The following is a 24,981-nucleotide window of genomic DNA, read 5'->3' as shown; positions in this document are numbered from 1 at the left end:
TAGCTCCTGTGTAATATCAGCAGGGAATACAGTGGTCATTTCAGATCTTGCTGGCTGGTTATAACAGAAAGCAGCAGTGCGGAAAAAAGGTCACAACATCTGTTCAAGACACATAAGCTATACAGACATGAAAAACAGAGGGAAAATCTGTTGTGTTATACATCTGAGCAGTCTGTATTGCTGTTGCTTTTTACATAACTTGATATTCTCTGTATGAGAAGTTTCTGTAAAACAGGCTTGTGTAGGTGTTCAATATGCATAGAATCGAGAATTTTATTCTTTCTGTACTGGAACTTCTCTACAGAGGGGGGGTAGAAGAATAATCAGATCTGTTTTTTTCTGTGCTGTCTTCACATGGAGACATTTATCACAGGACTTCAGATTTATTCTCATATCCCTAATGCTAAAACAAATGTTCATGTAAGTCTGAGTCTTCTTGCAAACAGATGAAAGTGGCAAAGGTTATATTCATTCACCTCCCAAACTCTGAGCAGGGACACAGTGTGTTGTTTTCACATACGACACTGGAAAAGGCTGCCAGTTCCAAGGTCTAGCACAGGTAAGGTCTGTCTGCGTGAGCTTTTAGAGTTTCACTCTTTCTCACATCTAATACTGATAAGGAATTCAGAGGTTTTTTAATATGCTGTTTGTCTTTCAGAGGTGCATGCTTTGTCCTGAAGTTGTCAGGCTTTCTTTTAACTCACTTAAAAAATTCTAAGAGTTTGTTTCAAACTGTTCCTCCCAGAAGTAATTACCAACTGCCAGCTCTGTTATTCCCTAGAGCATTAAGGAGAAAGTGGCATAAACTCACTTGAATTGCTAAATACTGATTTCACAGGTTTTCTGGCAGTAAAATCTTCCATCTCCAGTATCTGCCTCATATTTAGGGTGTTAAACGAATGTTCTCTGTATATTAGGGGGTATTTTCTTGCTAGTCAGCCTCATACCCACTGATGATTGCAAGATACAGAGAGACCCCTCTGCCCGTCCATCACAGCCTAAGAGCAGCCACTGGGTCCACTGCTGTGTCATGTCAGCCTCCACTGCTCCAGGGCCCTTGCAGTTCAGAGGAGCTTCTTGGCATCCCAGTGTAGATCCTTGCCCTGCAGGGCAGTGAGTAATACTGTGATCCAAGCTGGTCTTTTACTCAAAATCAAGTGGAAAAGCAACCACACAACTGTGTATAGCTCATGATTTATTTTACTGAAGGCCTGCTCTTCTATGTAAAGTTATTTACCTTTACGCAATGTGAAATGCCTGTTCCAAATTCTCCACCAGCTCTTTGCTGGCAACCATGGCAACATGGTGTGCATCAGGGTAAATGCCTTGTAAGCAATGTCTGGAAAACCAAGGTGTAGATATTGACTTCCCATTTACTAATGCCCTGCACAACATGCCATCACATAGGATCAAGTATTTACTCAGAATCCTTCTAAGGTTGCATAACCCACACTGAGATTGCTCACTGCTGTAGCTATGTTATGTTCTACCTAAATTCTAATTGAAGTAAACAAGCTTGGCTATTTGTCTACAAGCTGCAAACATACTTTTGGTTTTTAGTCCAGAGCACCCTTGCATACCTTCAGTCATACATCTGTATGATGCACATACAGATTTTTCTACAAATATGAAAAGGCTTAAATGCAGATTGCACAGAAAAGAGCCAAAGCTGGCATAGGGTACCAACAAGGAGTATCTGAACTAGAAGAAACTGTACTTTTCGCTCTTGATTTTGTACCTCCTTTCCTCCCCCTTCTCTCAGTGTCTGAAGATTAAAGTACCAGAAATTCTCTTTAACTGTGCAGTGCTTTCTAATTAGCCTTCAGCTTTCCAAATGACCTTTCCAGAACCAAACATGTTTTATTTCACTTTGTAAAAAATTGACTTTTGATTTAACATTATCTGCAAACTAATAGCAAGTATCTTTGTTTATTAACCAGAGGCAGACTTAGAAATCTATTATGCAGCAAAAGGTACCTAAAATATTGGTAGAGGAAACAATATATACTCATACCACCATAGCAACCTCACTACAAGATTATTGGACATTCATCTATATGCCATGGTTGGTTGTTAGGCTGGCTGGTTTCTTTCTCTTCCTTTTGTTTCTTTGTTTCTTCCCTTCCTCTGTGTTTTTCCTCTCCCTCTCTTTCTTATCAAGAGTACCAAAATGAAGTATTGAGTAATTTTAATTGTTTGCCTTATACTTGCTGCATAGGCACAGGAAGAGTGTATGTTAAAAAACTCACCCACCCTCAATAAAAATCACATGGGGAATCATATCTCTGAGAGAACAGCCAGTCACTGCCTGGGTGACAATGGGAGTCTCTGTTGCAACCATCCTTTCAGTAGCATCTTGTATCAGACAAGACTCCCTGAGCTGTTGTGTTGCTGGAGTCTTGTCATCTGGGCTGTGGTCCTGGGGGACTACAACAGCATATGCATCATCAATTGTCTCTGATTATCTTATGGTAGGTAAAAAACACAAAACATCCTCTGTTTTAGCTGTGCACAGAAACCTGTCTTGCACGATCATTTCTGCACATGCGAGAACAGTCTCTACTGGTGATTTAAATGATCTATGTGCAGTTTGGTCATTTCAGCAGCAGGAGCTGCCTGGGGAGATGCCTGAGACTGGCAGGTTCTCTTCTCAGGGAATTGCTGAACATATCTTACATATACAAATAGTGTACCTTAATTGGCATGTGCACAGCATGAGCTACATGGGGATATCTCCCAAACTGTCCACAGTTCCCAGTAAATCCTGTAACTATTGATCAGCTTCCTTGCTAGGAAGCTAGATAGTGGTTCAGACCATCAGCACACCTCACTAGGGAGTCCTGGGCCAGGTGTAACTATAGGGCAAGGATGAATTTCATCCCAATATCACCATTATAATTTGAATTCCATAGATCTAATCACATATTTACCATGGTAGAGGTTGCTGTGTGATTATGGATCTAGAAACTGTCACATCATGAATATCAGTTATAAGAACAGTCCCAAATAATTTAAAATTCAGGCTGTATCACTACATATTACGTGCAGACGCATTCTGTTTATTTGTTTTCTTGGTTAATGAAAACTGTCTCTGAGGTACAGATGCCTTTGATGCCTCTTACATAGTCTGGCATAATTTTGCACACAAAAACATTTACTGCAAATTTTAGCATGTGAATGAGGTGTTTAAAAAACGAGGAACCAGGCCAAAATTTTGATGGCAAGAGAGTAGCTCTGAATGTAAAATAGATGTGTACTTACTAGCTGGCCACTCTCTTAAGGGTTCTTGTTTCTTTAGCATATGCCATCATCTGAACTCTCAGCTCTTCTAATCAAGGTATGCAATGTCCCTGTCTCAGGCAACAGTGATAGATACAGAGAATTGCAAAGGATTTTCTCTGTGAACATTGACTGATAATTTGCAATTATATTGTTTTAAAGAACTGGCATCATGATTATTTTGAGGTGCCAAAGCAATGATGGCAGTGATCAATGAATGATCATATAGCAGTATTTAATGCTCCAGAAACTCACTGTTTTCACTGAGAATCCCATGTTCCTTTTGGATCATGTAGAGTAGCAGCATAAGCACCGTTTTATACTGCTAGTAATTTTTCTTCTTTTTTTTAACATGTCATCATAGTTATATTTGAAAAAGTGAAGTGAGGACTTGGCTATCGAAGTTAATGAAAGCGTTGGCAATACCTTTGGAATGCTGCAAAAATAAAAAACTTAACATTGAGTTGTTTCTGGTCAGAAAGCTGTTTAGGTGCACTCTTTGAAAACCCAACAAGGCAGACACATCTCAGTAGGAATATAGGCACAATGAGCACACTCAGTTAAAGGCAGTGTCTGCTGCTTTGCCTCACTGAGTCACAAGTAATTCTTCCTTTTCCAAAGGTAAGATATTCTGTGTTTCAGCAAAATGTACCTTTGAGCAGCCAGACTGCCCATTTTGTGGAACATTCTCTTCAATTCTGTTTAAAAAAAAAAAAGGCAAAGAAGCAATTCAGAAAAAGCTGTGAACTTTATAGTGGAGTAAAGAAGAGAATTAGGCTGTGGGTAGAAGACTGCAACCCTAATCTTCACTTCAGCAGTGATGTCAGTGAAACTGCTAAAAGGATGACACGGTAGATGTAACACTGCACACACGTCAGAGCTGCCTCATACTCTCCATAAGGTTTATTATTTTCTGCACACAACACGACACTTCTGCATCATGCCAGCTCATGGGTTACTTATCCAGAGAGAGGGGAAAAGTGTTTGAAATTTTCCTATGTCAAGCCCTTACTGCTGTAGGGAAAATAACACTATATTTAGGGTTCTTTCAGCTGTGAGTTCCTCAAATACAGATCTTACAGCAAAATGCTGAAGTGCAGTGCATACATGATTACTAATCAATTAAAAAAAAACCACATTGAATATAATCACAGCCTGTGTTGAGTATGATATAGCAAAGGCAGAGGGTGAGAACTGTAACCCACCTCTTGCTCTCATACTCTCTTCTTAGAGGATTACTTACCCTTTCTCTTTGGTTTAATGGTGTGAAGACTGAGATAATACTTTGCACACAAGAATAATACCCCCCTCTGACACTCACTTGTCACTGGGGAAGGATTTAATCCTTAATTAACATTCATCATTCCCTCAGCCACTCTTTATCAGACATGTGGCATAGAAGGTAAAACCCCATAAACAGAAAGGGGCTGCTGTTACAGTGAAGCAACATCAGAGATTTTCAAATGAAGTCATATGGCAGTGAGGACATGAATGGAAATAAAGGGAAGGAGTGATGTCTGCTTGTGTCTTTACAACAATATTAGATTTTTCGTACCATTCAGCTTTTCTAAATTAAAAAAAAAAAACAAACAACAAAAACACAACAAGAAACAAAATGCATTTTTTATATTTGTTGGAAACAGTTTTGTAGAGATACAGACCATATATTCCGTATTTATGTGACTTCTCTCTACATTAACTAAATTTGAAAAGCACTAGTGTGTGTATTTAAAATACGTTCTATTAGCCCTTTCTGGCAGCTCGGTTGTTATGCATTTTTCACTGTATGAACATTTGTTGAAGGATGTGTAATGAGGTCTGAAGATGAGTGCAGGTAATTGAGAGGGCAATGTGTCTACTGATTATAAAAGTTCAAATGGTTTTCATAGCTCTCATACAGAAAAGGCTGCAGAAACAGATCACTGTAACACTGAAGGTTAGAATTAAGTCAGGCCCCCATGTTCCCATGAAAAGCTATGAGGAAAAATGGCAATTAAGACTGAGATTCACAGAAGCTAAATCAGTAACCTCTCTGTTTCGGACATAAGTAATTCAGGTCAGCACTTTCTCATGAAGAACTAGAAGACATTCAGGGACACAGATCATTGGTGAGACAATTTGTCAAGGATATTAAAAAAGTTCATAATGCAGAAATGTCAATTTAAGGTTTCACTTGACAGGTGAGGCATACGTTATTGTAATGACTCTCAGAGGAAAACAAAGACCCTGTGCTCTCTTCATACTGGCTATCAAAAATATGCCTGGGTTTATTAATTACACTAGAACGAGGCAGAGACAAAGGTCAATTAATAGAGGGTTGAAATAGTTTAAATAAACCACCTTTTGGATATGTCTATTTTCCTCTTAATTATAAAGGGAGCATGAGGTGACTAATTTAGACAACAATTGTTGTTTGTGGACATCTTACATTAGATGACATGAACAGGTACAGCTTCTGTGCATGGAAGTTATAGATTAAAAGACTTGTAGAGGACTGATTGTCTAAAGAACCACATTGCCCCTCATCATCAAGAGACAAATTCCTGTTTGAGTTGGATGTGCTTTCCAGAGCAGGGTGCTTAACAGTTTGAGAATAATTGCCTTCCATTTACTATTTACTTAATCCCATATTTGTACAGGTCTTTGAAGTGCATTAGTTGTATACTCTCAGGCAATCTGGATGCAGGATGACTAAGGTTAGGATGCTCTGATTCTGCAGGTCACTGACTCAAAGAAAATATTCCTCATGGGCTGGCAGGGTGCTCTGAGGTTCTGATTGTCTCATAGCATCATTGCACCAAGCTAACTAAGGTGCAGCATTTGTCAGGTGAAATCTCTGTTCTTCATTATCTGTATTTGTGATTTATTTTTTTTTTTAACTGTAGTATTGTTTACAGGTAATATGCACCCAGTGTCTACATGTTTTTTTGCTGGTTTACTGCAGTAAAAAATAGTTGAGGGAGGGAGGTTGTCAGCAAAATTTTGTTTCAATAACCTAAAGTTTTCCAGAAAGTGTTCTTGTTCCTGAATAAATCTGTTCATCAAGAAAGGGAGTGAAGCTGATAGTAGACCTCAAGGCTGATGAAGCCCATCTAAGGACAGACACCCCAAAACTACATGAATTTCCTCCTACACACACACACACACACAAAATAACAGCCCCCACTTAGTCACTTCATTGCACATTTTTTTCTAAAGGCGGTACAATTTAAGGAGTTTAAAAGTGTAAGTTATATATCAAAGTGTTAATTTTCATGTTAGATTAGAAATTATCTGTTTTATGTAGAAAAGACTTTTATTTTGCTGCTTGTCTTGGAGAGCAGTAGTCACTGGCTTGAGAATGTACCGTTTTCTCAGAAAAGAATGAAAATTTCCTTCAACAGCTTCTTCTAGTGGGTAGAAAAAAATTATATCATTCTCTTGGTACAGAAGTGAAGACTGCAGTGTTTAAAGGAACAAGCTAGGCAGGTAAGTAAATCACATTTACCCCTGTCACAAAGCCCCTGCATTTTGAAGGGCTAATTTCAACAAACAGCAAACTGACTAGTAAATTACTATACACTTTATTCATATACTGTTTTTCTTTTGTAGTATTTGAGTTATTATAAGAAATATTCATTTTGTGTGAGACATCAGATGGGTATATCACAAATAAGATATGGCATGCCAAGTCTCCTGAGATTTATACCTATTCTTTAAAAAAAAAGAAAAGTAACTAAAAATCACTTTGTCAACTCCCCCAGTTTAAAATGTGGAAAAGTTATTTTTCTATGTTACTTACTTCTTTCCTTTATTTTATTATTATTATTTTATTACAAGCCTAACCAGGCACAACAGAAGTAACTTCATTACTTAAAAACACAGTTTAAAGCAAATTTAATGAGAAATCCTTGGATACAGTTACTAACCTCATTAAGGAGTGACTGATGTCATCAGGGAAAGAGAATGGGCAGTGAACTGAAGGTCTCAACATGTGTCTTAGTGGACAGTTTCTATTTCCAAACACAAAGCTAGCCTGTATCCACAGATTGAATGCTGTGAGAAATGAACTGTCAAATGGCCACACAATCCTTACCAGGGACAGTCTGTGCTGCAGCTCTGCGATACCTCTTCTAAGAATAAACCAAAAGCTTCTGACTCTGCTGTTGCCAGCCTAGGATCTTTCCCAAGCAATGAGTCAAAAGTTAATTTGAAGTTTAACAACAGAGGAACTACAATTCCTTCACTTATTTTGCGTAATTTATATGAATATTAAGACTTTTTCAATGACTTATACACCAAAGCCAGATTCTGTCATTCTATTTAAGAAAAGAAGGAAAGTTCATTTTTTAAAAAAGACTTAAATTAAAAAGACAGCTATTACTTGTTTTAGATGAATGGGATTTTACAATTTATAGTTCCACAAATCCTTCCACATTCGTTAAAGATATCCAGGCAACACTCTTATTAGTTGATTCCTTTGTGCTGGAGAATCTTTGGGGTGAGATATTCCTTTGGCTTTCCCTCAGGAGGAATTCTCCAGTGTGCAGAGGCTTTCCTGGGGGGCTGTTAAACACAGGCAATATCATTTTTTCTACAGATTACTCAAAATGTTGACCAGGAGTTATCAGTGTTCCCTATGGCACTCCCCATGGTGTCTCCTGTCCCAGATGAAGTGGTAGAGTGGAGAAGCTTCTATTTAAACATTGTCAACACACATTTGCACAAATATCAAGCATATTTATGCTGCTCTAAACAGTTTATTTTAAAAACATAACCACACCAAACATCAGTTAATTACACAAATAAATTAACAGCTGTCTACAGTTTGTGTGAATCTGTACCATGGCATTAGGCAAAGTTTGTAACACAAGATCCACACACAGAGGCAGTACTAGAGAGAATTTACGTGTTAGACCCTCAAGATTTATCTTGGTATTTTCTTAACAAAATACAGATAACTGCAAAAGCTGGAGATCCTGATGCACGGGTAGACTCCACAACTCGTTAAAGTTGTAAAGTAGGTATGCTTTATTCAGTGCTGAGGTACATGGGGGATTGCTCTTCCAAAGGCATGCACACCCCAGCATTGTTCTCCTCTATATTTATCCTCTAAACTAGTACATACGCATTAGATTACGCAACACACTTATACATATTCATGACCTATTCCCGCTTCCTATTATAATGAGGTAAAAGGTCCTTGCTTGTGTAGTGTCTCCTGGTGGTCATGGGCAAGGGTCTCAAGATGAAGTAAATGAGTCTTCCTTAACTTTTCACCTCTAGTCATTGTGCATATTCCCTGGTGATTTAGTCATTGTCCAAACCGCAAAGCTGATTTCAGCCAGTTTAGGGGTCCAGAGAGCAGGAACTGAGTTACTGTTCCCTCCCCTTATCAATAGCCTTGGTCCTCCCACCCTGTTCCCGCAAGCACGATAAGCGTTGAGCACGCATTTGTTAAGTAAGCATGAGTAAGCAGTAACATTGTTAAGCAAGCGACTTAACCCTAACCCCCCTGTACATTGGTTAACCCTTCGCATCAATCCTCTTCCAAAATAGCTAAATAAATTCAGTTTTTTTGAGTTTTTCTTCCAAGATGTTAAGATAACTGCTAACAGTCTTTTCCAGTAGATTTCATCCTTTTATGAATCCTAAAAGTTGTGTGAAACGACTGAAGTTATGGTATTGCGGTAAGCTAAGAGGCTCTAGACTTCGGGTATTTTCATACATTAACTTTTAGTCTGGAACTGTGATGTAAAGGTCTGGCTATCTGAGCAGCTAGATGAGTAAACTTTGTTTAGATGGTTGGGTTTTGAGGTCTGTGGTTAATAGGTATGCTTTTCCTGGAGGCAGGTAATAAGTAGAGTGCCACAGAAGACCCTAGGGTAGGACCATTTAATATCTTTATCAGTGACATGGAGGCAGTGATGTAGTACACTCTTATAATATTTGCAGATGACATCAAATTGGAGGAACATGCTTGAGTGCAGGGCTGCCATTCAGTGGAACCAAGAGGCAGAGGGATTAGCCAACAGAAACACTCTGAAGTTGAACAAGTACAAATCCTGCAGCTGGAGAGAAAGAGCCCTGTGCAGTGAGTCAAGCTGGGGACCCACTGGCTGAGTTGCAGTTAGATGCTTTAAAAAACAGTGTCACCATTGCCATATCTTACCTCAGGATAGACCAGCATTCTGCACAGATTGTATGAACTACTGTTTAGTAGGTGACTGGATGAAGTGATGTTTCGGTTTCCTCTTAATTCTGTCCTCCAATTTACCAGCTTCATGAAAAGAATTTATGATAGATACAGCCTTTGTGCTCCCAAATATCAGCACCACGATTACTGGAGAAGTAATGCAAATTAAAGTGAAGGCATGTGTTTCTTCCTTTCTTCTTAGCATGACTTCATATTGGACAAGTCTATGCAGCACACTGGGCAAGATTTTTAGCAGGTGCAATAATTATCACTGTTTATTAAAGGTAGCAAGATTTTCCCAAATTTATTAAACGTAAGAACAGTCTTACTAGGTAAGACATAAGGTTCATTTAACCCTTCATCATGGCTGTGACAGAAGGTATATAAGAATTTAAAGCATGGGTAAACACAGTGCAATATTCTTACAGCTTCCAGTAGTCTGTGATTCAGCCACTTTGTGAAGCAGTGATTGCATTCAATGGAGGACTACTCTTTTGTTTATGCATTATATTATAGCTAGCGCATACATCTATATATCTTATAAATTGTATAATACTATATCCTTTTATATTTAACTCTGTTGATGTTTCTGAAGTACTAAAGCTGATACAGATGGGAGCATTCAAGACTAACATTTTAATCAAAGAACTTCAGTCAGTCAGTGGCATCTATTGAGACATTGGTGTCTATCAGTAAACAAAAATGAATCTCAGTACCTACAGGTTTCTCATAGATTTAAAGCTACAGTTCACCATAGATGGATGACACCTTAGATTCTGATGTGACAAATCACTTAAAAAGGAGAGATCTGTATCTTGTTTTCAAGTAGATGTAAGGAAGTGCTCCAAGATGCTAATTTGTAAACCACTTTATGATCCTTCAGGATGATAACCAGTGTGCAAATCAGCATAAAGCAGACTTGCAGCTGATATAAATCAATGCTGTCCTATTAAAACAACTAGAATATATCTGAATTTCATAAGCTCAGTATTTGGCTTCATGTGTATTTATGCTTTAATTACCAGTGGCCAAGAAGTGCAATAACTGAGTAGGTTTGATCATGTTTCTGGGAAACAACTTAATTTCAGATAATTTTATTAGAAAGCACCAAAACAATTCTCTGGAGCACAATCTTGAAAGTGTTGTACCTATCTAGACAACCAAACTGTGATATGGAGCAGCATGTTGTGTGTTCTAGAGAATTGCATAGGGACAACAATGCAAATAAAAATTTATCCTGGGTTTTATTATACACATTACTTTTCCTGCTGCTTTCCAAGTGCCTGCTCTAATTTGGTTTTGTTTGCTTTGTCATGTTTCTTTTCCATCTGTTCTCCAGACTTTACAGATTGTTTTATCACAGCTATGATATCTGAATAAATAGTTTGTATTTCTTCATGAGACCTTTAAACCTGAACTCTCCAAAGAGAAGTTGCTGTTGTTTTTTTTGTGCCTGACACTTCTGTTTCATACAGACAATAGAATGTGGTGTAAAACTTTTCCAGCTGATAAGGCCTACCAGCACTCTAGTATATATCTGATCTAGATAAGGCTGGAGGAGGAATGGCAGGGTAAGTCTAGTAAATGAAGTTATGGTCTGTCTCTGTTCACAGCCAAATAGGGTTGGAAGGCTTCTTATTTTTTGATTTGATTGATGTGTTCTCATTGCTGTAGCATGGTATTCTGGCACACTGCAAAATCTTTCATGCCTAGTATCTCTTTTTCATTGTTTATCCTCATGCATTTTTCTAATCCCTACCATTGGATCTTGCCAAAAAATGGCCAACCGTGTTCTTCCTTGCTATGATTCAGTCTTCTGGGTTTGAACTGTGTTTTTGAAAATATTGTTAGAAAGTGATGAAAATTGTATTTGGACTTGTGTATTTTCCTCCCTCAGTAGTATGTCTGCTCATGAGTCTGAAACATAACACTTAATTTACCTTCCATTTCAAACCACTCAGGGACATGTGTTGTAGCCCTCAGCCATACTTCGCAGTTTAAACCCATTTCAGGTTTTTTCCATCTCCTTCTGTAGAGTTTCAAGGCATGTAATCATAAAATCCCAAAATGGTTAGGGGTAGAAAGGAACTTAAGATCATCTAGTCCCAACCCTGCTGCCACAGGCAGGGACACCTCCCACTAGATCAGGTTGCTCAGGGCCCCATCCAGCCCCCCATCCAGCCCCCCCATCCAGCCTAGCCTTGAACACTGCCAGGGATGGAGCATTCACAGCTTCCTTGGCCAGGCTGTTCCAGTGCTTCACCACCACCACAGTAAAGAACTTCTTCCTTGTATCCAACCTGAACTTCCCCTGTTTAAGTTTTAACCCATTACCCCTTGTCCTATCACCACAGTCCCTAGTGAAGAGTCCCCCCCAGCATCCTTATAGGCCCCATTCAAATACTGGAAGGCTGCTATCAGGTTTCCACACAGCTTCTCTGTAATATATATCTGTAATATATATACATATATAAATATATATATATTATATAAATAAAATATTATTTGTAATAATAGTAACTCTGTTTTATGGGAAAAGCATCCCTGGAAACTTAATTTTCACCTTTTGTAAAGGCAGGACCCTTAACACCAGCAAAAGCCTGGTGTGCCTTGAATTACTTTTTTAACCCGTAAAGGGTTATTGACATTTGTTTGGAAAGACAAGTGTAATCATTGCTTGTTTGCTGAAGTAGTTCCAGAAAATCTAGGCTTTTTATTCTCTAATGGCTGTAGTGGAGCTACTCAGCAAAGTCATATGAAGATAAGGTTTCACGAGCTGCCCAGTGACCAGAGTGACAGCAAGACTGACAGCAATCTGATGTTTATTATCTCCACAATGGACAAAAAAGACCACATTGCAATTGCAGAGCTCAGGTTACGGTCAGCCTACACCAGCAAAATAAATTATAGTCTTTTTGCTGTGTTTCCACTGTGATACAACAAAATGTACAAGAGGATACAATGTCATAGTGATCTAAGATATATTGAGCTACACAATTTCAGGATAAATAAGTCTAATTGGACACAAAGTACCTGGTGGTGGAATTAAGGAAAAAAGAATGATGAATTTTTAAATACTTTTGCATTGATGCTTTCCAGGTCACCAGTGACAGAATTTATGAGTGTCAAGTTGTTGGTCACTAATCAAATACACACACGTACATATATACCTATATTTATATAGAGATATAGATATATAGTGACTATGCACCACTGAAACAGCTGTATAAGTCAGTGGCTCACTAACTTTAGAGTCCATATTCGTTTATTTTTTCACAGTATAAAACCAAATTATTTGCATGAAATGTCCTATTAAGTTATGCTTTTTATGTTGTGGATTGGGGGGATTGAGGGGCTTCTTTTTTGCTTAGCATGCTTCATCTTAAGTCTTTAGTTAAGATTAGATAAGAGAGTAAAATCACAGTGTTGGGAGATCAGTAAAAACGGTTGCAAATAGTTATCAGTCTTTTAGCCTTGAAGTGTCCTAAAGAGGATTGGATCTTCAGTGTGTAAAATTCCCTTTGAATAGATGTTGTCCTGAAGATATTATCCATAGAAATCAATACTCAGAGTTCAGAAAAGTGCCTTCTCTTATTCAAAGCACAGTGATTCGCTTTCTGACATTTAAGTGGTCCTGTATCTTCTAGAGAAGAAAACAGTAGTTTATTAACCTGAAAATTAAAATTGAAAGATAAATGTCTGGTTATATCAAAATAGTCTGAGAGATGGAAATTAAGACTCAAAAAAAAACCATCAAAAAACAAGAGAAAAAGGTCTGAGAAAGCATGTGATTGGTATTTTTAAAATATTGGTCAATATCATTGAGAAGTAGTAAACTCAATATTTTCAATAGATACAGTATAAAGAGGTTTGAAATTCCATCTTCATGTTAGAAAATATAACAACATCCAATCAGTATTTGTTTGTCAGTCAGATCAGAGCACTTAAAGCTCATAGGGTAAACAGTAACTCATTCATTCTGACTACCAGGAATTGATTTTTGTGTGTGTGATTTAAGCTAAAATATTTTTTTCCAGTAATGTTTTTGCAACATAATAATAATGGACTACAATTTTCTAATTTAGTGAAAACAGATCAAATTAAATTAAAGGCCCCCTGATTTATCCAGCAACAACAACACACTCACACATTCACATGTGGTTGTCCTTTAGCAAGCATTCTTGTACTTAATGTCATACATTTGACTCTAAAACCTGCAAATATAAAATCAGAAGGCTTTTCAAAGTGTCTAGGAATTAAAGTGTTTATGTATAAGCATGTAGTGAGCAGTAATATGGACAAACACTTTAGATTTGCAAAAAGAGAACCACTAGGTCAGCCATTATTTTCAAAGTTATCTAGCATAGGTATCCACAGAATTGCCTCCAAAATCAAGTATTTTATACACCCATTTATATGACAAACCACCTCTCTGCCATTCTGTTTCAATTAAGCTATCAGAGGTAAATATAGTAGCATAGTATATCATGAGAAAACTCTGACCCTGTAGTTACTCTCCTACATAATTGAAAGCGTCCAGTCCTGCTGACATGTTGAGAAGTCCACATGTCAACTGGATGGGTAAAGAGTAAGTTACTTTGTGACTGTGTGTGCTGTACAAAGAATAGTTGTTTATTGGAATTGAAGAACTTAATAATTCACAGCTGTGAGCCTCAGATCTGTAACATATTAATTAGTCTTTCAGTAGTGTTTGGTCAGAAGTCCTTTGATAAATGTGCAGAGCAGCACACATGAATTTCGAAGTCCTGAGGATGGACTAATATTTAAAAGCTTTTGTAGAGGTATGAATTTGCTTTATGCAATCACGTTCTTATTTTTTTTAAAGACTGTATATTTCAACTCTTATCAAAGACATTTAGAGCCATCCTTAGAATGGTGAGTTAGCTTTCCTTATCAAGCAGGAAAAATAAGTTTTACTGGTGTTAAATTTCAAATTTGCTCTGAAATAAGGTAATTAATTAAAAATAAGTATATAATTTGTTCCAATTACCCTGAAAAATTACAATCTTTAACAAAATTAATCTTAGAATTTCCCATATCACAGTCCCAGAGTGCTGATATAGCTATTGTTTAAAACGCGGCATCCTTTCTGTATATCAAATCATTTGTGCTAGAAACCAGCCAAGTTTAGTTAACCAATGATCATCCATACCAAGTTTATAATTAAAGAAATATTAACTACCATGATGAATATATCTTGTAGCAGAAATCTAATCCTATTTTCCATTCATGTCATTAGCTTTGGTATTTAGGGGGTATTGTTTTATGTTTATTACTTGTGTCCCTCTCAATTTTTTTCTTTAGGAGGTCCCCTTGAAACCGAAATATTTATACTTTTCCAATTCTTAATTTGGTGTTAAAAGAGGGAGAGAGAAAAGTGCACTTGTCATGTCCAAAAAGGGGCTTAAGAAGTTTTGCATTCTTTTGCATTATATTTGCATTACTTTACATTCCCAGGTGTAAAGTCTTACAAGAAACTGACTTTCTTATAGATGTTCCTCAGGTATTCATATTACAAAAAAAAAAAAGAAGATGAACAGATAGAGATGGCCCAGACTGCCTAAAATTTTTAGCATTAATTTCAGGAACTTACTATCAAATTTCATGTTATCACCTGAGTATCCTCGGCTCCTACTCAAGGTACTTAGATATGACTGCACAGCACTGCCTAGTGAATTTTTGAACAGGCAAAGTTGCACTGGACAAAAAACAAAATGAACTTGAGGGGGCATTCTTGCCTTATCAAATCTTTGTACAGAACAATAACTTACAGAGTTATTGTTCATGTTGCCATAGGGTTGAGTTATCATATTCCCTAAATCTCTTATCTGTTCTGAAAATATCAAGACTAAATATGACCACATATGTAAAACAGAAATGCAGAGACTGAAATTGGTTTGTATGAAAGATCTGAATTGTATCTCGAACTTGGTTATAAATATAATCCAAAGGTGAATTACGTTCAATATATGCATACAAATCTCCTACATGAATGCCCAGTCATACCATACCAAAATCAATTTCTGCTGCTACACACTATTGTGGATAAACAGTACAAAATCTAGTCTGCAGAAGGTCTTCATCATCCTTTGTAAAAACTCAAGGCCTAATTTTTCATACACTAGTCCACAGCCATATCATGGTTTATTTCCACAATACCCCTGAAACTCATCCTTCGGCATCAGCCGCCGCTGAAATCATTCACTAAAAGTTCTGTGTTCTGATAGCACATTGCCAGTGGTCATCCCACCATTGAATCCTCACCCAAGTTATGTTGAGTCACAAAACATAGACCTAATGGAATCTACACCACCCCCTGAAACTGATCTGTAGGCATCATCTGAGGTGCTACCAGCCTGCATCACTAGCATAGTTGAAATCATTCATGCTTTAGCAATGTACACTAATTATGGTACTGTAGCTGTAAGAACGATCCTCATATATATTTCCTTTTAATTTCTTACCATTAGTTTTACTTGGTTGCTCTCACCCACCTGTTTTATCAGTATATTAGAGGGATACTTGCAGTGGTGGAAAGAGCTGTGTCCATGTTAAGTGATTCCTGCTAAGCCGCTTAAGTCCTGAGTGGACTTAAGGGCCTCCTTAAGGACTGTGGCCTTCCTTATTTTTATATTGTGCTGTACAGGATCCATGCATGTATTGGACACCAGGCATCTTCCAAAAGAAAAGGCTTGTTTGGAAAAAAAGATTAATATGCAATTATGATGAAAGCTGAGGCAGAAAGGATATAGAATGACATAAACTGGGATAGAAAAGCTACTTCTTTTGGCTAGAAATGCAATGTGGCTGTCCTGCTTCTAAAGCAAACTCAGGGTTGATTTATAAAACAGATAGCATTATAAGGAAAAACCTTAATCTGTAAAGATAAAGAATTGCAAAGAGATTGCATGGTGAACTTCCTCTAGAAGAGTAGTCTAACCACTTAGCAGGGTTGGCTTATTAAATTAATATATTGAAAATAAATTATTTAGCCATTACAATAAAAGTGGGAAAATCAGCTTTTACATTTCCAGATTGAAGTGTCAGTCATCTCATGTGAAATTTTATTTTTCCTCAAAGAAGAAATTTGGTTTTCTTGTATGGAAAGCATTTTTTAGAAAAGCAAGATAGCATAAAAAATTGGCAATGCCTAAGAAAGATTAGCTTAATGGGATTATTTTTAAGCTTTTTGTTTTCTCTCACTTTGTTCTGTACATAAGGGAGATTAGTGATCTGCTTCTCTCCAGTTAAAATAATCTGAGTAATCAAAATGTTTTCATCTTTGTAATATTTTAAAAAGGCAGTTTTCCTGATGCTTTACATAGAACTATTTTAGACTTTTTCCATTTTGATAATTTGTGCATCTTTTATTGTAAATGATGTCAATTAAATGTAAATATTTAAGAAAAATAATATCATCTGCCAAATATAGGTTCGTGTAAATGTACATGCTTTGCTTCTGGAGCTACTATAATTGTTTAGCTAAATTGCATGCAGGTTTTAGGCGTATAATCAAGCTGTCTTTCGAATCCACACTTCACATGGATTTCTAGCAATTTAATGCAATTTAATTAATACTGCAAATTATGGCTTTCTTGAAATAGGTTTGTCATGCAAATAGTCCCTTTTCAGTACAGTAAGGCTGTCAGAAGAAGGTAGGATTGGCTTCAATGTAATTTTTAGTGAATTGTGTTATGTCAGACAGTAGTTCCTCAAGAAGATCTTTTCCTTCACTGTAATACTTCCCAAATTCAAGTCTTTGGGAAAGTGGTGGATAAGACTGCAGTTAACCTTAAACTTCCAAAAAACTTCCAAATATAGCCATAAGTTTTTTGTGACATCCTTCAGTAACCTCTGTTGAGTTGTTCTTTTCTTATCAGTGAAATATTTATTGCTTCATCTTCTTTTAAAGTTTTCTCTTTCTTTTGACCACAGGCAACGGTCTGGGAATCCGAGTTGTAGGTGGGAAAGAAATTCCAGGAAGCAGTGGGGAAATTGGAGCTTACATTGCCAAGGTCTTGCCTGGGGGCAATGCAGAGCAGACAGGGAAGCTGATAGAAGGTAAGACAAATGCATGATTAAAAAAATGGAACCAAGAGAGCACTGCTACTTCAGTAGAGTTATTTATAATATACATTTTCTCTTGCACAAGATGTGTAATCTTGTGCACAGAGTGAGGGGCACCCAAGAGCCCCTCTAAACCTCTATGAATCCTAAAGGAGACAAGGGCCCCTCTAAACCTCTATGAATCCTAAAGGAGACAAGGGCTGATAGAAGGTCATTTTATGATTTCCGTAGCCAATGAGAATTGCCATGATGAGCCATATTATGGCATGTCTTTGATAATATGTGCCAACATGCTGTCTGCATTAGGTGTAAGATAATATGTCAAGAGTCCAGCTGTACATCATAGACATACACCATCAGTGTATATTCGTGGACATGCTGTTTTGGAGATCTTTAATATGGCTTGATCATCTAGGTATCTATGTTTGGGATTACTTACATTTCTTCGTCACACAGGTAAAACAGATGAGAGATCCAGTTGTCTCTGTGACATGCACTAACTTTTTTGGAATTTCCCTAAAGTCAGACTTCACTGAATTTATCTGACCTAATTTTAGTTTAAGATAGTCATACAACCTGCCGCAACAGGCAACAAAGAAAAAGAAACATCTACAGAAGTCTACCACAGACTTCTTTTTCAAGAACTTGGAGTGTCTTTCTCATTTAAATGACTTTAAGAAGACTGCATTAGACTACATATCATCCTTTAGGCAATGAAAAGTAGTTGAAATTTATTTGACTTAGTTATAGTTATATAGTAATTCTGTTTAATAACAATGTTTTTCTCTATCTGTGATCACATAAATGGCCCCTTACCTGTATTTTCTAGGTCCTCTTCTCATATGTATATCTGTATGCACCTGAAATGTCAGTTTATCCATGGATAGAAATATAATACATTTGTTTCTAATTCACTCAACTAATAATCTTTATTTCTTTAATAAAGGCAGATGTTGAGAAAAAATAACAAAAGAAATAAGATAAGCAGGAAGAATAGTTCTTCGAGGCAGAATTCAATTCACATTAAATTCTTTGAATAGTAAGCATGCAATAAAAGTCACAATTAAGTCAAAAGTACTTTGCAGATAGAAAAGCTTAACAAATTGGTTAAAGAATGTATTCAAAACTAATAGTTTAAATATGTTGTGGGTATTACAAAACAGTGTCGCCTGCTTTCACTCTGCTGTTTTTTACATCCTTGGTGGTTTCTTTGTCAATATTCTAATGATAGACATAAAGAAGGTGTATATACACTAATTTCAGTGGAATGATGTATCAACAAAAATGTCTTAATTTTTGCCTTTTCAAGATGATTCTGCCTTTTGTATTTTACGGCTGGTATCTCACTCATCAAATGATAGAATAGTATTATTTGTTGCGCATGAATGATTAAATAATTGACCTTAATTTAGTGTGTTCTGAAGCAAGTATTCATTTTAGCTCCCTCCATACAAAACAGTGTGTCTTTCATAATTATCCTAGATCATGCATGCATCGTTTCAGTACCAGCAGGTAAATAGGAGAATGTGGCTATTCAACATTTCCCCAAGACTGGATATTCAAGAAAGAGGATAAGCAGTTACTGCCTGGATTATCTCTGGTCTTTTGGTTTCTGTTCTCAGGACCTTCTCTGGAAACTGAGGTTTAATGAGATCTTCACTTAATGTATATTTTAGCAGTGATCAAGAACATCTTGGATTTACAATAGCTACAGGAAAAGTTCAGACATGGCAGTTTGCTTTTCTATCTGTTCACATAAAGTACTTTGAAGGTTTATTCATATTTTCTAGAAAGATGAACGGAACAGTAAACTATTTATTCCTATCTTTCATTCTCACAGCCTATGATCACTCCTGTTTCTGATCTGATTTTTATAAAAATATCCTTGATTTGGGTGTGTTGTCATAAATCATCTCCATCAAAATCATTATACCTTACTCTGTAGAATTTGTTCACATAATGTCCCAGAATATGTTTTACTATTGATGTGTTAAGTGTACTGTCAGAGAGCAAAAATGCTTTCTGCAAATGTGCCATTACCATAGCATACAAGACAAACACTTCCCCTTGCTGTCAGTTACCTTCTCATTATATCTGTTACGTTTTATGTTTAGATGGCTATTGTAGGTCAACAAAGAATATTTGACTACTTCACTGTTCGTTTTGTTTGGGTTTTTTTAGTGGAACTATGGCTGATGCACATTTAACCTCTACCCTTCAGAAGTGCTAAAATCCACTGAATCACTCTCATATTGATCCATGGAAATCCAGCCAAACTGCTAATGCTACCAATATTGCTGATGTGTTGTTTCTGAATATAGAGGCTAGCCGTCATTTCTGTTTCAAGTTATTAGCTGTCTCTCACATCACATGAGAACACAGAAAACTTCTTCTGTAAATGATAAATGCATATTAGTAATTTGTATAGTAATCATGAGTCACTTTTTCTGCTGAAATGCTGTGTGACTTCAAGATAGAGTATATACCTATTCATCAAGTAAACGTATACTTCTGTCATTACAAGGTAATACCTTGACTCATTAGCTTTTCTAAGAACACGATTCGCTGCGAAAAATCCCATCAACTTAATTAATTCCTCTCATTCTAAAACTAGAAAACACTGGGTCAAGTATGAGAATCCTATCAGTAACATAAAGAACAAGGGTAGATTTACTGTGATTATGAAGGAAGCCAAAGGCCTGCATGCTGGCTGCATGACTGCATATAAGAAGAAATGGTACAATTTAAGATATAGCTAGAATTCCTTTCCTTAGGGAATAGCAATCCATAAAATTATAGGTTTTTTAAATAGCTTTGGAGGAGTCTTAGTGCTGGAGTTTATTTATAGTTCTGACCAGCAAATATCAGTCTTCTTCGTTCCTTCACCTTGAATTGCTTTCAAATGTCAAAAATATATCTGATTCATCACTCATTGGCATTACAAAAGCTGTAGGTGGAAGACTCATTCCACTGAGCTCATCAAGTGCAGGCGCTGTGTCAATTTGATAGCTGTGTCTGTGCTCCCTCTCGTGTTGACAGAAACAGTTCAGTTATGTTCCACCTGATAAATCTTGGGTGAATGGATGGCATTTCTGCCAGCTTTTTTTTTTTTTTTTTTTTTTTTTAGAAATAGAAGAACCTAGAGTAAAAAGCAGAAATCCAATATTAATGTGTTACCAACTGTTACAAATTTGCTGCATGCCCTCAGCATTCAAGTTTTCTTATTGAAACATTTCAAGAGACTGAGTGGAGAGGCTGGGAAGTGGTGAACCAGGACTCTCTTTGTTCCAAATTTTCAGTCATCCAAGCATGAGTTGCAGTGTTTGAGCCAGCTGACATTCACTGAGATGAAGGGTTCCCCTGAACTTCCAATCTCCTTGCCGTCTGGGGAGTTTGCGTAGTCTAAAAGCTAAAGGTGAACTTGATTTGTGACAATCTTACTTTTTTTACTGATACTCCACTGAAAAGCAACCATGACACTGATCAGATTTTTGCTAACCTGTCTGAAGCTTTATGGATGCATGTTTATTTTTAACATGTATGCCTCATTTAAATAATACCTTTCCAAACTTAAAAATAGGAAAATCATATATACTATGATAAATGCATTGTATATAGACAAAACTTCCTATTATTAAAAATATTGAAATAGCACTCCCAGTGCCTATTTTATAGCAAATATTGCAAAGGAATATTTCTAGCATAAAATGGAAGGATGCCCCCTATCTTGCGATTCACAGACTTTCGCTGTAGAATTTTAGTGAATAAACAGTCCATGCCAGCAAAGAGACATGCTATTCAGTTAAATTCAGTTGAATTTTGCATGTTCTATTTTAAAATATTCATCATACAGGGATTTTTTAAGCTTCCCCATCCTGAAGCTGTCCAATAGTATAAGAAAAACTAGCTTGTGAGTACAGACAATGAAAGAAAATTGCCACCATGTTAAAGCTGTTTAGGTCAGAGAAAATACACTGCCATTTGAGAGTTCTGCAGTAGTTAATGGTTCCCTGCATGTCAGTCCAGTCCTTAGGCACTTGTTTTGGTCTGGCTTAATAACTACTCTCCTTAAGATGCAAGAAGCATTGCTCCTCAAAACACAATGAAGGTCCTTTAAGAAGAGCCACCTGCAGCCTCTTGGCAGGATGAAGAGTAGGTAAAAGCATATCCATTGTCCTCAGCTTTAAAATCTGAAGATGACAATAAGTTCTGAAATGTACTCAGTATCTTTTAGACTTAGATTCCACTGCTAAGATGCAGATGGTCAGTTTTCCAAATTGGTTGGTTGCTTTTAACTGTGCACATGGCCAGTTCTCCTTAGCAGAGTATTTTGAATGAGTGGGTCTTTCCTAGGAATGTCAGTGCTCTCTTTCATCTTTAGAAAACTGTGCAATCTCAGAACTTTCAGATGTCTTCAGGAAATAAAGCTGAAATCTCCCTATTCCTCTTATCCTTATTTATTCAAGCTTCTTTTCCTCCTTCTATAGAAAGTCTTGCATATTTTTATATATGTATTGAAGTGTCACAATTTCCTTTTGTAAGACAACCTTTGTTGCACAGCTCACTCTCTCTCATTCATGCCCCAGTATGAGGCCAAATAAACAGAATTGTTCCTCAAATTGAAACTAAGAGCCTCTGAGAAGAATGCAAATAAGACTGATCAGTGGACTAGAGGAGATGGCCAATATGGGTGTATGATTAAGTGTACTTTGGTTGTCTAGTATAAGTAAAATTAATTTGGGCATAACCAATGTTGTATAGAACCTCTTGGAATACTAGGATCACTATTTAATCTGCAAGGTATTTTCTCTGTTCTGGGCAATAACATCTTTGAATACAAGCATCTTTCTTACTCCGCCAGGGAAAGGTGCCAACTAGCCAGCTTCCGGAAGCTGTTTCACCACAGCTTTGCCTCAGGGATGTTCCCTTCGTATGTTTTCAGATCAAAAGTTTTCATTCATATCTTTTCAAGTTTTTAAATTTTTGTTAGAATCATAGAATTATATAATATTTAGGTTTGGAAAGGACCTTAAGATCATCTAGTTCCAACCCCCCTGCCATGGGCAGGGACACCTCACACTTAAAAAGACAACACTTGTTGTCTTGAACCTTATTATTTACTGGCATTGGAAACACATGATTTATTTTAAGTCCTCTCAGAAGAAGAATGGGACATGCAACTGAATTATTGACCAGTCCATGAAAGAATGAATGAGAAAATATAGAAACTTTTTTCTGCAGCTTGTTTTAAGCATTTTTGGGCTGGTTTGGATAGCTGAATAACAAGACCAAACCCAGTTTCAGAAGGTCTTTTGCAAATGCAATTGCATGTGTAATGGCTGTCCATCATATCAAATCTCTTGTCATATCATAAACATGTTTTACATGCAGAAGACGCAGTGTGGCTGGAATGGTTATGGGCACCCAATAGTTGGAAAACCAGAATAGAAGCAGTAAGTTACTATCCTTCCCTCTAACTCCTCTTGCAACCCTTCCGTCTTACCCCTGAGTTATATATGGGCTTAAGTGTAGCACTGACTGATCTTAGTCATCTATGCAATAGGCACCGGATCTTTCTGAGTTTTAAAAGACTGTAGTGAGTGCTGCTTGCTGTTTAGACAGCTAAAATTAGAAACATTGATTGGGGCATCACAGAGAAAAAAGATTTTCCAGTCCTCATGAAGGTAGGGATAGTGAAGAGCCAGCATTCTTTCTTAAGTCCCTCTAATAATTACACTGCTGGCAGAAAGTAGATAGCATGATAAAGCTGGAAAATAATGAAAAGAAATTAAAAGGAACACAAGAAGGGAAGGAAATATATCAAAAAAACTCTGGATCAGGCCTTAAAGGAACAGAAATGCTCTGCCCATCCTGCACTTCCATTTTGCAATTTGACTGCTTTAATTTGTTACTGCATAGGAGAAGACAAATAATTAACTCTACCCTGTTCTCTGAGCATTAGTCTTAGTGATTTATTGTTCTGTCATGCTTATTCTGTGGGGTCAGAAGACAAGAGAACTTGCTGTCAACATATCCCTTGGGCTACAGGCTCAGGTTTATCTGTCCCAGCAGAACCTGACTTTATCAGAGGAAGTGTGCACAAAATAACAGACAATGCCATCACCTGGTTGAAAGCTTTGCCCTGAAGCTCATCAGAAAAAACTTAATCTAAACAAACCCCTAAATAGCCCCTATCAGCTGTAAATCTTCACTTGCATAGTTGTGGTCCTTTTACATCCATGTATTTTGTTCTGCCTTGGATTTCTCTCAAATAAATAATAACAAACTTGCAGCATTGTTCTTGCTATGTGTAGCAGTAGGCATTCAGCACATGAGAAAATACCTTTTAAACAGTTAGAAAGTTGGGGTTGTTTTTAAAGCAAAAATATTCTGAAAATTAAGTTAGCAGGGACATTCCAACAAAGAGGATAACATCACAATTAAGCTTATATCTGTTATAATGAAGAAGGAAAAAATCTATTTTACACTGGTTTAGCTATTTCATATGCAATCCTACTAACAGTGGTCTCAGTTCCGTTCTTTACATGGTAGGAGCTGAGTTGCACTGAAACTTTTGTTTGGCCATTTGCTGAGATACGAGAAAGAACTCGGATTCACCAGGAGGAGTGAAAATTGTTTCAGCACCTGTGTGGGACTTACAGAAAGAAATGGGAGAAGAAAAGCTTACAGTATGAATGTTTGGCATGGAAATCTCTGAGAGCTGGATACTGTAACTCTGTCCACAGCTTTATTTACTAAATCTGTTTTATGGCAGTTGAAATACACTTGGTTAATAATTCTTTTCCATGTTTTACAGTATTGAGCATCTAGGTTTTGGAGATTTAGTTTAATCTGATGTTGGCAGAACAATATAGCTGGGATTTTGCAAGAATACTTCATTAGAAAAACTTCTTGTATACCTAAATTATTTGTTTCAATGAGATAAAACAGATAATATGAGTTTGTAATGGTTTTGCCCAGCACTCTAATTGTTCTATATTTAATTTGCCAGCAATAAAAATCAATGCTGAAAATATCTATTGACAAGTAACTTGGATCTAAGAAGTAGTTGAGATGCTGTATGGACTGAACTTCAGGATCTTTTTTTATGTAATTTAAAGCAGAAGATAAAAGAAAACTTATGGGGCATCTATAATTTTTTTAAAGTTAAAAGAAAGAAGCGTTAAATTAATACATATTAGGACCAGTAAAGATCTGTCTTCTTGCATACCATAAGTTACAGATATTTTACTCTTGCACTTAAGCTTATTGAGTGCCACATATTCTTTAAACCCAAGAAATCTGAAAATACTTGAAAACCTAATTATTGCTGAAAATCAATTTTACTGGAAAAAAGCACTGTGATACAGATTGCACCAGGAAATTGAATTCTTAATAATAACTTAATAATGTCATTAAAATGTCTTTTTAGGGAGTTT

General features: G+C 36.8%; 1 protein-coding gene across 9 annotated transcripts in view; it reads left to right on the top strand.

Moving 5' to 3' along the window:
• PCLO (piccolo presynaptic cytomatrix protein) overlaps positions 1-24,981 on the top strand; it is a 356,344-nt gene that overhangs the window by 222,804 nt on the left and 108,559 nt on the right. For all 9 annotated transcript variants that reach the window (XM_057422563.1, XM_057422567.1, XM_057422564.1 and 6 more), the window contains exon 10: positions 17,411-17,536. In XM_057422563.1, the coding sequence (XP_057278546.1) occupies positions 17,411-17,536 (126 nt within the window). The remainder of the gene's footprint in view (positions 1-17,410; positions 17,537-24,981) is intronic.

This window comes from Pezoporus wallicus, unplaced genomic scaffold (genome assembly GCF_028554395.1).
Source record: "Pezoporus wallicus isolate ANWC-B61680 ecotype Strahan unplaced genomic scaffold, APGP_CSIRO_Pwel_v1 contig_3058, whole genome shotgun sequence".
Classification (NCBI taxonomy): Eukaryota; Metazoa; Chordata; class Aves; order Psittaciformes; family Psittacidae; genus Pezoporus; species Pezoporus wallicus.
This window is presented reverse-complemented; position numbering and strand designations above follow the sequence as displayed.